Here is a 15,311-nt window from a genome sequence, read left to right on the forward strand (position 1 = left end):
ATACCCAAAAGGGATACAAGTGTTATTATCCTCTTTCTCAAAAAATTTATGTTTCTAGGAATGTTACTTTCCTAGAAACTAAACCTTTTTTTTTTTTTTAATTCCTCTCTTACCGGTAAACCAGGGGGAGCCTATCAATGGTGACCTTCCATCTTTGGATTCACCTTTGAGACAACCAGAAACTGAGCCAGAAACAGAAACTTCTTCAAATCCTCCTATGCCAATGCCAATCTGGGAACTGGAGCCTAGTCCATCCACCTAAGTTGATTACTACATTCCACATTGAGAATAAATATTTTCTGAACAGCCAAGCTGTTCATAGTTTCCAGCTAACAAACAAAGCAACTTACACGCAAATCAGTTTTCTCTGAGAAACAGTCCGTCTCTGTACGTGGATAACTGATGAAGCCAGTTTGGTAAAGCTCTTCTGCCACCTGACAAAACAATAAAAGAAGCAAGACTTTCATGCAGCGGAGCATATTATAATGCCAGGTTACTATCAAAAGGATTAAAAATCTAAGCGAACTAATTTAAGCCAAATTCCTGACAAGGTGTAACATATTCAAATATTGAAAATGTAAACAACATCAGTAAGACAATAGCAGAAACTCTACAAACAAGAAAAACAGATGGAGACAAGTGATCCTTCCAAGGTGATAGAGCTGCACAAAAATAACAAAACTCCTCATGCTTTGTGTGACTTCATAGATGAAACAATTAGGATAGGTTCAAGAAATTTACAGGAACAACTTAAAGAAACAATCATGATGAGTATAGGCATAAAATATTATCTACACCCCCTGAAACCCATGTGAGCGTGCAAACAGCCATCTACGTACCCATGAAATAGAGAAATAGCATTGGAAGTTTGAAGGGTAACAACTGATTAACATGCAATGTAAAATATCGCCGCAATATTAACATCAAGGAGAGCTGAAAACTAAACTCAATAATCCAAACAGAATAAAAAAAAAGAATAATAGGCAGGAGGCAAAAGAAAGAGTTGAACATCTTGAGCATCAATTCCAAAATGACGTTGCTTAAATACTAAAAAGGAACTAAAGTAATAAAGGGATAAATGACAAAGAAGACTGAAGGAGAGGAGAGTTGATATGGATAGTGCTTAAGAAGAATGTAACGACCTGGGTCCGGGCAACATACTTTTGAGTAAGATATTTATTTTATTAGAATAATGCTAATTTGGTGGAATATATGTGATATTTGTAGGCAATGCGCAATGGAAGTGGAAAAGTCAAATATTTGACTTAAGAAGTGATGGGACCTGACATAAACTAAGGAATGTATTGAAATATTACTTGGTGTTTAATTGGTGTCCAACCTAACCTTGGAATGGGATTATGTGATAGGGGAATTTCACTTAAGAGTTAGGGGTATTTAAGTAATTGTGTGTGGGAGTGTGTGTATATATAAGAGGAAGGGGTTATTCTTTTGCATGTAAAGGAAGAGTTAAAGAGGCAAAGGAAGAGAAAGGGAGGGAGACCGATCGGGAGAGAGGAAGCAAGAGGTAGGATTTCTTTCTCTTCTCTTTTCCTTACTTGTTTATGATTCAAAAGGGGTTGTGGGAGTTAGTTATCTTCATCTTCTTCCTCTCTCTCTTTTTGCTAGTTTTCTTGTTGAGTGTGTAAAGTAAAAGGGCTTGGAACCTTGTTGGCTCAAGAAGGATCATCAAGAGAGGCTTCTAAGGAAAGTTCTACTCCTCTCTTTTTCTTTTTGATCCTTTGGTTTTGGTGTATGGTGAAAACTCCTAAGTTTTCAGGAAAAGCTTTTGTTGGAGGCTATGTAGAAATGTTTGTAAATCTCCCAAACCTCTTGCTTGATCTTGCTAGTTTCATTTGGACTTCAAAATAGAGCTTGCTCTACCCTATAACCCCTTGGGAATGATGTGTTTGTTGTTAGGATGTAATTGGTGCAAGTATTTGTACTTAACTTGCATGTTTTGAGGGTTCTTCGGGTAGCTCTCAACTCCGAACTGTCGACCGTTTTTGGAAAACAATCGACCACTTTTGCCTTATAGCAATCTGCGCATGCTCTACTATTTTGGGCATAACTTTTAGTAGAAAAATTAGATTCAAGATCCGTTTAGTACGTTATAAACTACACTCGATAAGCTTCGATTGGGTATAAAATTTGAATCATTTGGCCGAGTTTTAAGTGGTTTCCTCTTGGTTCCAAAACATGTAGAGGAGTTGGGGTTTATGAGAGGCTTATATTGAAAGGATGAGTTTGGGGTGATTTCTTCATGATCACTAAGAATGTTTAGATGCTCTTGAGGGATTATTTGGACATTTTTGGGTATGGTTGGGGCATGATTTGGGGTTACACGAGTTTGGTAATTCGGTGAAATATTATAAGCTTGTTTATATATGTTAACTTGGGTATGCTATATGGGTGAGTCAAGGCATTTTGTGGAGCTGATTGGCCTCTAGGATTGCGTGCGTATGGGAGCATGCCCTTAGGTGTTGAGCTATCTGGCCTCAATGATCTCATGGCATGAGATATGCATATAGACCTTGGGTGGAGCTGGCTGGCCTCAGGTGTTAATCTAGAGTTGAGCTATTTGGCCCCAAGGGTCAGTTAATATGTATATAGACATTAGGTGGAGCTGGTTGGCCTCCAGTGTTAACCTAGAGTTGAGTTGTTTGGCCCCAAGGGTCAATTGATATGTATATAGACCTTGGGTGGAGCTGGTTGGCCTCCAGTGTTAACCTAGAGTTGAGTTGTCTGGCCCCAAAGGTCAGTTGATATGTATGTAGACCTTGGGTGGAGCTGACTGGCCTCGGGCATCGCCTTGAGAGTGGAGCTGTCTGGCCTTGAGTGTCCGATATTATCCAGGCATATAATGCTGGGATATGGATGTGTGCATGTATCATCCCTTGTTCTTGGATTTTTGTGCATTGTATGGTTGTGCTAATGCCATCGAGTGGAGAGTAGACTGAGGACACTACTATAATGAGGCCACTGCATACTTGGCCTATGATATAATAGGCGTGTGCTAGTACCGCAAAATTGAGAGCGAGCTAAGGGCACTATTATAGTGAGGCAACTACATACTTGGCGTGTGATACCGTAGAAGTGTGTTAGTGTCGCGAAATGGATTGGATTTATGAACCCAGAGTAGGTCTGCCATGTGATATGAGTATTATGTTATCGCAAGATAATGTGTTGTGCTTAAAACTTTATATGGCTCCCATAGACTATGTGGTAGCATGGTTACTGGATTGTACCTTATCCACATGATGGTAGGGGCTTGTTATTTGTGTGGACCACTATTGTTAGAATCGTACGATTCATGATTCGAATCATACGATTCAACTCAATTCATATAGAAATCGAGTCAAATCTATAGGGTGAATCGAAAATCCCTTAGAATCAATCGTGAATCGAACGAATTGACTATGAATCACACGATTCGTCCGATTCATCCGATTCGTGCGACTTCATCTACACGTGCGCTTTAATCAAATATTCGTTCGATTTAACTATTTTTGAAGACAAATAAGATGATGAAAATGATCATGCTCTTGAGCTTGAAGATGAATGATAACTAGTGAAAATTATGGACAATGGAGTTTATTAGTAACTTAAAGTTGTAGGTTTTTTTTTTTTTTCTAGCTTGTTATGTTGAAAATGGTTTGGTTTGGTGCAATTTGAATTTAAAGGCAACATGAATATACTTTTACCTTTTGGTATAATTTTAAACTTAGCAAATGTATTTATAAGTATTATTTATCTATTTATATTTAAAAGAATTGATCATGATGGGTACATTATTTATTTTCTATGGATATATATTATTTATAGTTGAAATTGAGAATGTGTACCGAATTTTACGATTCGATTCTCGATTCACGGTTCATAAAATAAGGATTTTGATTCTCGATTCGAATCTCGATTTAACAACTATGGTGTGGACTATATTGACCTCTGATATTAGTAAGGTAAAGCATCAAACGGTGTCGTTTGAGCTTGGAGATAGGAAGACCATGTGTGGCAACCGCAGGCTGCCTTGTGGCACTAGTAGGATGGCCACACGAGGCAACCATCCCTTGGTCCATCAGGCGCTCGATTGCCTTTCCGTTAGAATATTGATCGTGTTGCACGATCTGATCTCAACCACCCATCCTACCTTTATGAGGCTCCATCCCAGCCGTCCAGAATTGCTATTTATCTCTCTCCTTGGGATATGGAGCGTCAGACAAGAAAAAAAAAGGGGGGGAAAGGGAGAGGTTGTCTTCTTCGGCCAAGGGTTTTGGGGGTTTCTCTCGAGTTTGCTCTGTAAATGCTCTGTATATGTTTTTCTTGTTCTCTGATTCAATAGGTATAAACCTCTAATCTGTATTTGTGATTATTGGGGCCATTTTGTTAGTGAACCAGTGATGTACAGAGAGTGTTTGTGAGTTGTTTGTGTGGATATAATCTCGGTTTATCATATAGTGCAGTGAGCTCTTCTCACCAAAGTTCAATGTGGATGTAACCCTAATTTTTTGGGGTAAACCACGATAAATCCTTGGTCTCTTCTCTTTCCTTTATTCTTCTAGTTTATGTTTATATACAGAGTTTTGTTTTGTGTATGCTTCTAGCCATGAAGGTAAATTTCATGTGATTGAACTTGTTCTCATTTTTCCCTAGAGTGTTTCGCCTGTTCATAACAATCTCTATTATGACTCTATCTGTGATGTTCCATGTTTTGATCCTACCATATATTGTCAGTTATTGCTTACTGAGCTGAGTATCCTTTATGATATATCTCATGCTCCATATCGTTGTGTTATACTTGCTAGGCCTTATGGCTCATTCTTCTCTTTGCATCATTTCAAGTACAGGTAAAGCGAATGATGAGAGGGGTCCTTGCGGGGCATGATCTGTTTGGTATATCTATACAAAGTTCACCCGAACAAAAGGTCTTAGGGACATTGTTAGTTTGTGTCATGCTAATGACTGTACTTTTTGTTATTTGGGTTAGTTGTATCTCCTTTGGGACAACCTAATGGAATGTAAATGGTTATGTTTATTTTGTTCAGTATGAAAAAGAGTGGAATCATTACTATTTGTTGTTAATGGTATGAGTAACCTTGGTTGAGTTACACTCTGATCCCATCTTGTGTGGACTTTCCCTCAGAATTCCTTTGCTAGCAGGACTTCCAAAGGCGGGCCCTCGCAATTTAATGACAGAGCCTCTCTATTGGACTTTTAGGTCTTTACAAAGAATCATTACGATGAACCAAGAAGGAAAAACTTGTACTCCAGTCTAAAAGTATATTGTTTAAAGTTGTAGACGCATCCAATGGACAACATCATTATTCTTCCTGAAAGTATTCGAGTACAAGTACTAAATGGAAATATTTTTAAGTACAATAATAATACCCTTCTCAAAAGATCCATGATGAAGTGAATTATAATTCAAAGCATCAAGTTTATAAAGTGAAGAAAACCTCAAAGAACAGTTATACATCCCATGAAGCATCATACTGGGTTTCTCACAACGGACCTTCATGGTTTGTTCAGAACTCATCCGAAAGTACCGTGATGCACGTTTTTCAAGCTCAATAGTACTTAGAGGATGAGGAGGATACTTCAGTTTCTCCTGTTGTCTAACTTTTGTGACCTGAACAAAAATTACCAATATGACTACCAAAATAAGAATATGAAATGTAGAAATGCAATTTCTGTTAAAGCAATTATAAACAAGTTCAATTAGCCCCATCTTATCTGACCAGGAATTTAAAATAATCATCATTCAACTTTGTGATTTTTTCCTTTCTTCTTAATTTTAACACAAATAAAATATATTTTAAGCAGCCTATAACATTCATGGTCATACTTGTAGAGATAGAAAGAGTGTTTCAGAACCAGCACTAGTCATAAACATGTCTCGTGTATGATTGCTTAATACTCACAGTTGCAGTGGATTCTTGAACACACATTTCATAGATGATTACAGTACAAATATGATCAAACATATGCCCACGCCTACAATGCCACAACATCTTTGAATGTGAAGCACCCTTGAGATAGTGTGAAAAAATGAAATTTAACGACTCAAAATCCTTGGAAAATTACATCCAACTGAAGGCAGCAGTTCCTTCATCTGAGTTGTGAGTGCAGTTGATTGTCCAGAACTCTTCAGGCTCGTGTGATTGAATCTCCCAATATCGTTCTACAACAAAACCTAGCGTAGGGAACTGCATTGATCAATGACAATTGAAATTCAGGATGATAGGGAAAAAGTGTATCTTCATACTCCTAAAATAAAATTACAGATCAGACACATCTCCTGCATACTGATTTGCTATTCTAGATGTGTAACTAAAATGCTTCTTTCATAATGGTACCTGACAAGGACCATAACTTAGAACAACATTTCTCTCATCAGGAGCAAAATCAAGATTAAATGCATCTCTCAACAGCATAGTCTGAAATCTAGTGAATGAAGCACCAATCCGGAGATCTATTTCCTGCAAAAGTATCCGAAAATAAAAGAAAGAAATAAATATATATATATTTGCTATTAAGAGAGGGACCACCAGAGCGAGCTTTATAGATTATGAATGATTCTGCAGAAAGAAAGAAGAGGAGCAAGTTGCCGACTTACTAAAAAAAACAAGGTTGAGAAAGTCCTAAATAAGCGTTTCAGTATAGGTACTCACTTGCCTAGCATCCACAGCATCCGCAAACAATTGATTAGGTCGACCTAGAGTCTGCACTGATTCACGGATTTCCCTGAGCATTCCGTGGAGTATAATAGGTCATGGAATTTGAAGTCGGAGGAAGAGATGAACAGAGTTGAAGCACAAAGTCAAACACACACACACACACACAGAGAACCTTTCAATTAAGGCGGAGAAACGAGCCCTCCACACATTGAGACGAGGATTGGCAGCCGTACAAACTTGCACAACTTCAAATGCAATGTTTTCTCCTTCTCTATCGCAATCCAACCAGAGCACCAGCCACTGGCACTTTCTCGATTCCTCCTCCAGCGTTCTCTTTATATCCAATTTGTCGTCGGGAACGTATTTGCGGACAGGGGCATGGTACAGGTCGGCGGGGTCGCAGGAGTGCCATTTACGGTAGCGGTCTTCGAAGTCGAGCTCCATGAGGTGGCCCGTCACTGACGTGAAGAGCATGTGGCACTGCTGGCCCCTGATATTGTAGCTGAACTCGAAGATCTTGTTGAACCTGGATCTCCCCTCCCTCACCCGCCTCATCCCACCTTGGCTCTTCGACAGTATTCCGGCCACGGCCTTCGCCACCGACGGCTTCTCCGCCACGTTCAGTGCCCATATCGTCTGCCCACCACCCGACATTTCTCGCCGGAAAGTCACAGCCGGTTTCGGCCGCTTCAGTTCAGAACGCTTTTCAAGAATGGGGGAAACTTTGGGGGATGGCGTTGGCTCTTGCTTTCCCGCCGTTAACGATTTGGGAATTAAAAAGCAGCGCAACCGAACCGCCTCAAGGGCCTCTTATACTGACGTTGCGTTGGGTTTTATTGGAGGATGATACACTTCCACATCAAGGGTTACAGCTTGTATTATATATGTGTAGGGGAATTTACGGTTGGATTTGATCCATTTTTTACATTTTAAATATATCAAATCATATATGCAATCTTTTTATAAAATCAAATCATCTGATTTAGTGAGGAAAAACTGCACCGAGGTTCGGTGTGATTTTCACAATTTATTGAATGTTTAGTTTTTGCAATTTGGTGTAGTTTGATTTTTACAGTATGACATGTACTTAGTAAAATGTATCAAATTACGTCTTAAAATACCTCAGGAACCAAATAAATCTATTACTTTCCGTTAAGACAAGATAGTTTATGAACTGAACTCATAAATTTAATAGATGAGATTTATATCAAATGAAACAATATATACATGGGCATACCTTTTTTTATATTTCATTATTTAATTTTTTAATTTTTTATTATTAAAATATTACTTGGGCGGTTCCATATTGAACAAAACTGCAAAATTCCCAAGTCACAAACCAATTTTTTCAAATCGTTATAAAACCGCTCATCCAAAAAATGCATGGTGTGGTTTGGTCAATTTTCGCAATGAGTCGATTTTTTTGAACACCCCTATATATGTGTATAAATGACTAAAATATCCCTTGTGCCTCACCATCTCACCTCACCGCGGCTCAATGCCTCACGCTGTCTCATTGATGTTTTACACCTGTGATTAGTTTTGATGATGAAAAATATCATTTAGTTTTAATCCCCAAGTCATGAGTCAAGTTTATAATTTTTAATTAAAATCAATTTCAAATAGTGCATTGTTAAAATGAAAATCAAAATGATTTATGATTTTCTATTTCATATGGAGATTTGTAAAATCAAGTATTTAGTTTTGAAAGAATCTTCTAAAATGATTTTCAAAATAGGTTTGAAGTCGTTAGTCAACATATAGTTAAAATTGTTCTAAAGTAAAAGACTAACTAAAACATAAATGTATTTGATGAGAAATCAAACTTAAATATGAAAAATCATTTATGTTAATCTCATATTTCAAAATAAACTTTTCATATTTTAAAACATACATGAAAGGTTTTGGCCCGAAATTCAAATGTTTGAAAAATCATTTTATTTATTCATCATGTTTCGAGACTCTTTTTGAGAAGATTTCAATATTTTTCTAAGTCTAGTAGGTTAGGACCTTATAAGAGACATATAAAAAAATATTTTCATTTTGGAAAACTATCTCCCGGTATTTCAATAGCTAATATCCATTGCTAGAGGGCATATCCGGAGAGATAGGAGGCTTTTAGTGGATTGATTGAAAAATCCTTAATAAGAAAATAAAGTAGTGAATTAGACTTGGTTTAATCCGAACCACTATATATCATTGTGTTTCTTATTTGCTTGTGCTATTTGTTTCATTTATTGTTCCAAGCATTTCATTAATCCTCACTTTCACTAAAATTTCATTTTTCATCAAAAGGATTTTCAAGTTCAATCAATTTTTTTAAAACAATCCAATTCACCCCCCTCTTGGTGTTGGTGCCATTGCTATTTTAATCTAATACTCATCACTTTGAGTGAGGGGTATTTTGGTCATGCGTATCTTCGTCTTAGATGAAGAGTATTTTGGTCTTTTGCGAATATATAATATAAGGTGTAGCCATCAAGGTATAAGTAGCATTTTTCTTTATTGTATTGTGGTGTAAAAGTATCCTTGATAAAATAATTAATGATATTTGAGATTCAATTTAATTGAAATGTATATCTTATTTAAAGCATTTTCAACCTCAGTTTAATTAAATAAGTTACTCTCCATCTTAATATTTTATTTACCCTAATTTGACACAAAAAATGAGTATTTCATGTTGTAACATCCTGCATCAAGCAATAGGAAGGACCGGAACAACTTACTCTGATGGGCCTACATGAACTTCCCAAGAGGGTCACCCATCCTTGGATTACCCTAGGTTAAGTACGCTTAACTTGAGAGTTTTTTGTCAATATTCAGCCCAAAAGGTTACATCTGGTGTTGTTTTCTTTCTTACACTATCCTCGATATATACTAACTTCTCTAGGCTCTCGGGGTATTACATTCTCCCCCCTTGAGCACATGACGTCCTTGTCACGTGACCTTACAACTAGTTTCAAATCTTCTCCCATTTGGAGGCTACCATCCTAAAAGCCTGCCAAGAACCGCTCCTTGATCAGACCTCGCGCCCCAGCGCCACTCCTCGCCCCCATTGGATCGCCTTCTCCAAGGGTCGGCTATGATACCACCTATAACATCCCGCATAGAGCGATAGGAAGGACTGAAACAATTTACCCTGATGGGCTTACACGAACTTCTCAGGAGGGTCACCCATCATTAGATTATCCCAAGTCAAGCACGTTTAACTTGAGAGTTCTTTGCCAACATTCAGCCCAAAAAGTATTCAGCTGGTGTTGTTTCTTTTCTTACACTATCCTCGATATATATTAACTTCTCTAGGCTCTCGAGATATTACACATGTAATATTTTATTTACTCTAACTTGGCACAAAAATGAGTATTTCATAGATTTAAAGATAAATTAATTTTACTCAAAATTAAACTATCTAATTTGACAATGATTCTCACCTAAAATAGGGTCAGCTCAAGAGGAGGGCCATTAAGACCTAGTCTTAGCGCCCCCCCCCCCCAAAAAAAAAGGGGCCTAAAAAGTTTACAAAACTAGTCTTGTCTATTACCGTGTTATCCAAAACTTGTTTATTTTTAATTGATAATTGAAAAGAATGAGAGAGAAATCATTATAAAAAATTAAAACTAAAAGAAATTTTTTATCACATTTTAAAGGATCCTGAAATTAATAATGATCTAGGGCCCTTCAACCCCTTGAGCCGACCCTAACGTAAAATTAAGTGATCAATTCAAATCTCGATAAATATAAAATAAATGCATTATCCTAAATCTTAGATTTTTGGGGATAAGTCTAATTTCTTCAAATTTATCTAAAATCACAATTTTAAATAAAATTTAATAAGGAAACTTATTCTTTAAGTGAAAAATTATCTTTAAGTTACTATAAATAGAAGAGGATCTTTCATCATAAAAGCATTATCAATTACAATCTTTATCTTCTTTGTATCTTCTTCTATATTTATTATTGTTCCACATGTAACTTAAGTATCAAAGTCATCTTTATTTTGTAGGTGAAAGTGAAGCAAGATCGCTACGGGACAAACAGCATAGTTCAAAAATTTTGAAACTTGCCCCGATCCCAGCGATTGGATTAACGTCGAAATTAAATTATTCACATATAAATAAAATAAATCTAACCTTTAGATTTTTGAGTCGTTTGCAGATTTGAGCCGTCTAAGTGTCCGGCCTTTAACTCGTAATACGCGGTACACGTCCGTTGGCAAGGAGAGTGAAATAAGAGTGCTAGATCCTTCTTCTTTTTGCGATTTGTGTATGGACAAAAAAGAACTCCCACATTTCAAATCGATGCCAAAAAGAAACGGGGAAGAGTGAACGACAATTATTTTTCAACTCTTGAAAAACTATACCAAAATCTTTTTTATTTTGGCAACCCATAAAGGGGTATTTATAAGGAGCTCTAGGGTTTCTTAAACCCTAATGGATATGGGCAGACCCATTTAATTTAATCTAATTAGGAACTTAATTAAATGGTTTTATTGTAGTCCAACTAAAAATATAATTAAGTGACCCAAATCCATTTATAAAATATTTAGCCCAAATCTAATTCAAGCCCAAATATTTAATATTTGATCCAAATCTAATTTAGTCTAAATATAATATTTAATATTTGGTCCAAATCTAATTTATCCCAAATATAATATTTAATTTAATATTTGGCCCAAATACTTTATTTAGTCCAAATATTAACTTAAGCCCAAATATATTTTATTTCCTATTTGCCACTCTAATAAATAGAAAATTATTAAATTAGAAACTTCTTCTAATTTAATCAATTACCATTTTAGGAAACTATTTCCATTATGATGATCCTCTCGTCATATCAACGTTATTACGTCTATTTGTTCTTTTTCCATGAAAACCTACGACGGCACAACTTCTTGGCGAAGTGTCTCACTTAACCATACGTTTGTTCTCCTAGTTTAAGCTAGGGACTGAACCTATTGTAATACTCGAGAAATTATAAAGGACTCAAGGATAATTTATCTTGGTGCAAAAATAGAATTTAAGGATAAATTGAGGATATAACGGTAATTTATTACCGTATGGATGACCGAATCGACTGTCGGGAGTGCCCTGAAGCCGAGATGCCAAAAGAAAATGATGTGGCATTAACGAGCACCTCAAGATAGGATTTATGGTGCAGAAAAAAATCGGATCGGGAACAGTTTTTGGTACAGCAAAATAACAGCTGCCAATTAGGCTGTAATATCGAATTGTTATAGACGACCTCTCGGAAGTCAACCGAAGCTTGAGAAGGCTTCGGTTTTTCATGAGGAACAACCCTTCAGAGGTTTCAGGAAGAAACAAGAGGGTTTGAGGCCAAAACGAAGATTCGGGCCTAAGTGCAATTTTTAGAACTTGCTAGAGAGAGGCCGAAGCGATATTTTTTCGGAATCCTCAAGGGTCAAATGAATGTTTTAGGACTTGAGGGACTCAATGGCAATATTAGAAAGTTCAGGGGTTAAGTGAAATGGGCTAAAGTGATAATAGTCAAAACTTGGAGGGGCCAAAGTGCAAAAACGCAAAAATGGCATGGTAAATCCGACCAGCACATGGCTGGTCGGCCATGGTCGATTTCGGCCACATGGATGGCACGAGGGAAGGCCAGGGAGCATCTTTGGTGAAGGTTGGACCGACAAAGGCCATGGGGGTGGCCGGAAATCGAGCAAAAATCGACCAGCTTTTTTGTCACGTGATAATGGCCCTGCAACTTGTGATTTTAGTCGCTTAAAGTCAATTGAAGGTCGATCTAAGGTAGGTGATTGCTCTAAGAGGCTTGGGTCATCCGAACAAAGGCATTTGAGGCATCGAGGATGCCTATAAATAGGGGTTTCGTGATGGCTGAAAATGGGATAACTTTTAGCTTCAAATCGACCGAGGTAATGAACGAATTGGATTTCCATTTTAAGGGGCTTTTGAAGCCCATGAGAGGTAGAAGCTTTCTGGAGAGTTAGAGCCATTTTCATGGCCGTTTGAAGGTGATTCGAAGCTCACCGGAAAAATGAGACAGGTGGTCTAGCCGAACGTTCGAGGCCCCGACGGGAGGTCTTCCGATGCTCCTTTGAGGATCAAACTTGGCCATAAGGATCGACTAAAAGAGGGCTTCATGATGGCTTGGATATCTTAGATCGCTGGCAGGGCCGGGGCCGGAGAAGATGACCGACGCGTGAGGTACACGAGCCGGACTTCACGCGCTCCCCCACTCTTGGTGCGTGTGGGCCCATGTCTGCTTGGAAAAATATGGGAAAAATCTCTAAATTCCTAGAAATTCGTGATCTTGGAGTGTGTGCAAAAAGATTAGGATTTGGGATTCCCGATATCTCAATTTTAGCATCAAAGAACCTCATTTTGCGTGAAAATGCAACATCCAGGTAAGTTTAGTATTTTTCCTTTGAAGTTTATAATCTATTATGAATTGTTGTGAAGATAGATTTGAGGAAATGGTCCCGAGGCATTTATTGGGATTTTTAGAAGGAAAAATGAAGGAAAATGAAGGGAAAAAGGAAATAAATGGAATATTGAGATATTTAGTAATAGAATATCATTTTTATGTTTAAGGTAATCAAAATGATGTGATTGGTGCAACTTTTGAGAGTTGGCACGAAAATCAAGGTGGGGCGCACATATCGAGGTGATGCACGCTTTTCGAGAAAAGGCAAGTTTATCTCAAAAGATGAGTTTTCCTATCCTACATGATATGATTGTTTATTATGCATGATATTTTTGAAATATATGATTGGTTATTTATGCATAATATTTACGAAAGATATGATTCATTTTGTCATATTGCATGGAAAGTCGCGATAATTACATGACATGATATTATTATCACGTTAATATTTGTGCATGGGAATGGGATGTCGCCCCTAGAGTGTAGCCGTAATTCCCTTAGGGCAATGATGGAATAACATTAGGCTTATCCTATAAAGGTTCAGGATTTGCATAGGATTCTGTGTCGGGCTGGTGGGCCTGGGAAGTTACATTAAGGGCAAATGTTGTTCATGTTCTAATGCAGTAATTCCCTCACTAGAAGTTTCATCTTCTAATGGGTTATGCCCCTGAAACATTCCACATTCCAATTTAGACTTGCAGCTCAAGCAAGAAGCAGGTTGAGATATGACGACACGTAATGACGTGGCCGATGGATTCAGCGAGCTGACTCGGATATGTTTTAGCTGATGCTTTATTGATGATTAGCCTTGTTAGAATATTATGGAATCTCCATGTATTTATGTATTTCAATATTGAGGATATGATGTTAACTATGGTACGGATTCTTATGTTATAAATAAAGTAAATTGATTTTGTACCATATCAGGTTTCAATTATCGCTTCCGCATTTTTAATGATTTGCTGGGGGTTTTGTTTGGAATTCAGTACTTAAGGTTAAGTTATGTACCGAGAAAGAAAGAAAAAAATAATTTATGTATTTTTTGGGCCCTAGCATAGTGACACACTCGGTAAGAGAAAAACGGGGTGTTACAGTTGGTATCAGAGTGAATGTTTATTCGGAGATATAGGAAAATTCTGAGGAGACTTAAGTAACTCTAGTATAGTCGATATTATAGCAAACCTAAGGAAAAAGTTGCGTGTGGCTAGATAAGTAAAGCCACCGTAAGATTTGGGTATTGACAGTTACTGGATAAGTGTGCTATAGTGGAAGTGCATGTCTAGGAAAGTTCTGGCTAGGAAAGACTTGGTACTTAAGTGCGTCCATTGTGACCCACCTCTCTTTCCTGGAAACTTACATGGTGTACTATTCACGAGCAGACACTATTTCAATAGACGACTACTATTCTCGATGAATAGTAGAATGCCTGACAGAAGTTAGTGTAGGATCATGAACGAGGAAACAAAGCATGCAACGGAAGCGTTTTAAAATCAAAAACGTTCCTCGTATTGTTAAGAATCTAGGAGACTTACTTTTACGGCGGATTACCGGACGGAATGGAGCGATGGGAGCTTCTTCGCGTGATGGAGACGACGGCTGTCCTGCTAGCCTTCGGCTCCGTCGCATCAGAACTCAAACGCACCCTTTCGATCTTCCGGAGTATGACTCGAACTCGTGGCCTCTCTTCGGTGAAGAAGAATGAAAAACGACTTGGATGAAAAAACAACTAAAGAGAGATATATATAGGGAGAACCCTAGGGTTAAAACCCTAGTGGGCCAAACCCTAATGGGCCTAGATCATTTAATTAATTTTCTAATTGGGTTAGCCCAATTAATTAATTAAAAACCCTAATATACTATTATTTTATTCTAGTCCAATTAATTATGGACCATTCTGAATAAAATAATTCTCTCTCAATGTGATTCATCCAACAAGCCAAATGTATTAAAAAATACATGAGTTACATCGAGCTACCCCGGGGACCAAAAGACAAATTATTCACGGCTACTAAAATGACCAAAATATCCCTGCTACCTAGTAGCTATATTTTGTCATTCTAAGTGTTCCAACTATCACCATATGGAAACACTGACCCCACGAATAATTTTTCATATGCCATGTCTTTGACCTACTAGTGTAATGACGAAAATACCCCTCTTCGTAACACCCATCATTTAGAAAGGAATAATGTACTAACACCTTTCTAAATGACTTCTACCATCCTTAGATCA

General features: G+C 37.5%; 1 protein-coding gene across 1 annotated transcript in view; it reads right to left on the reverse strand.

Moving 5' to 3' along the window:
• LOC127804120 (DNA topoisomerase 3-alpha) overlaps positions 1-7,503 on the reverse strand; it is a 119,501-nt gene extending 111,998 nt beyond the window's left edge. Inside the window, exons 1-7 of the mRNA XM_052340863.1 lie at positions 6,847-7,503; positions 6,669-6,741; positions 6,354-6,476; positions 6,082-6,203; positions 5,919-5,991; positions 5,510-5,626; positions 351-434 (exon numbers count right to left, since the gene is read on the reverse strand). Of these exons, the coding sequence (XP_052196823.1) occupies positions 351-434; positions 5,510-5,626; positions 5,919-5,991; positions 6,082-6,203; positions 6,354-6,476; positions 6,669-6,741; positions 6,847-7,328 (1,074 nt within the window). The 5' untranslated portion in view covers positions 7,329-7,503. The remainder of the gene's footprint in view (positions 1-350; positions 435-5,509; positions 5,627-5,918; positions 5,992-6,081; positions 6,204-6,353; positions 6,477-6,668; positions 6,742-6,846) is intronic.
• Between the last annotated feature and the right edge of the window lie 7,808 nt (positions 7,504-15,311).

This window comes from Diospyros lotus, chromosome 6, assembly GCF_014633365.1.
Source record: "Diospyros lotus cultivar Yz01 chromosome 6, ASM1463336v1, whole genome shotgun sequence".
Lineage (NCBI taxonomy): Eukaryota > Viridiplantae > Streptophyta > Magnoliopsida > Ericales > Ebenaceae > Diospyros > Diospyros lotus.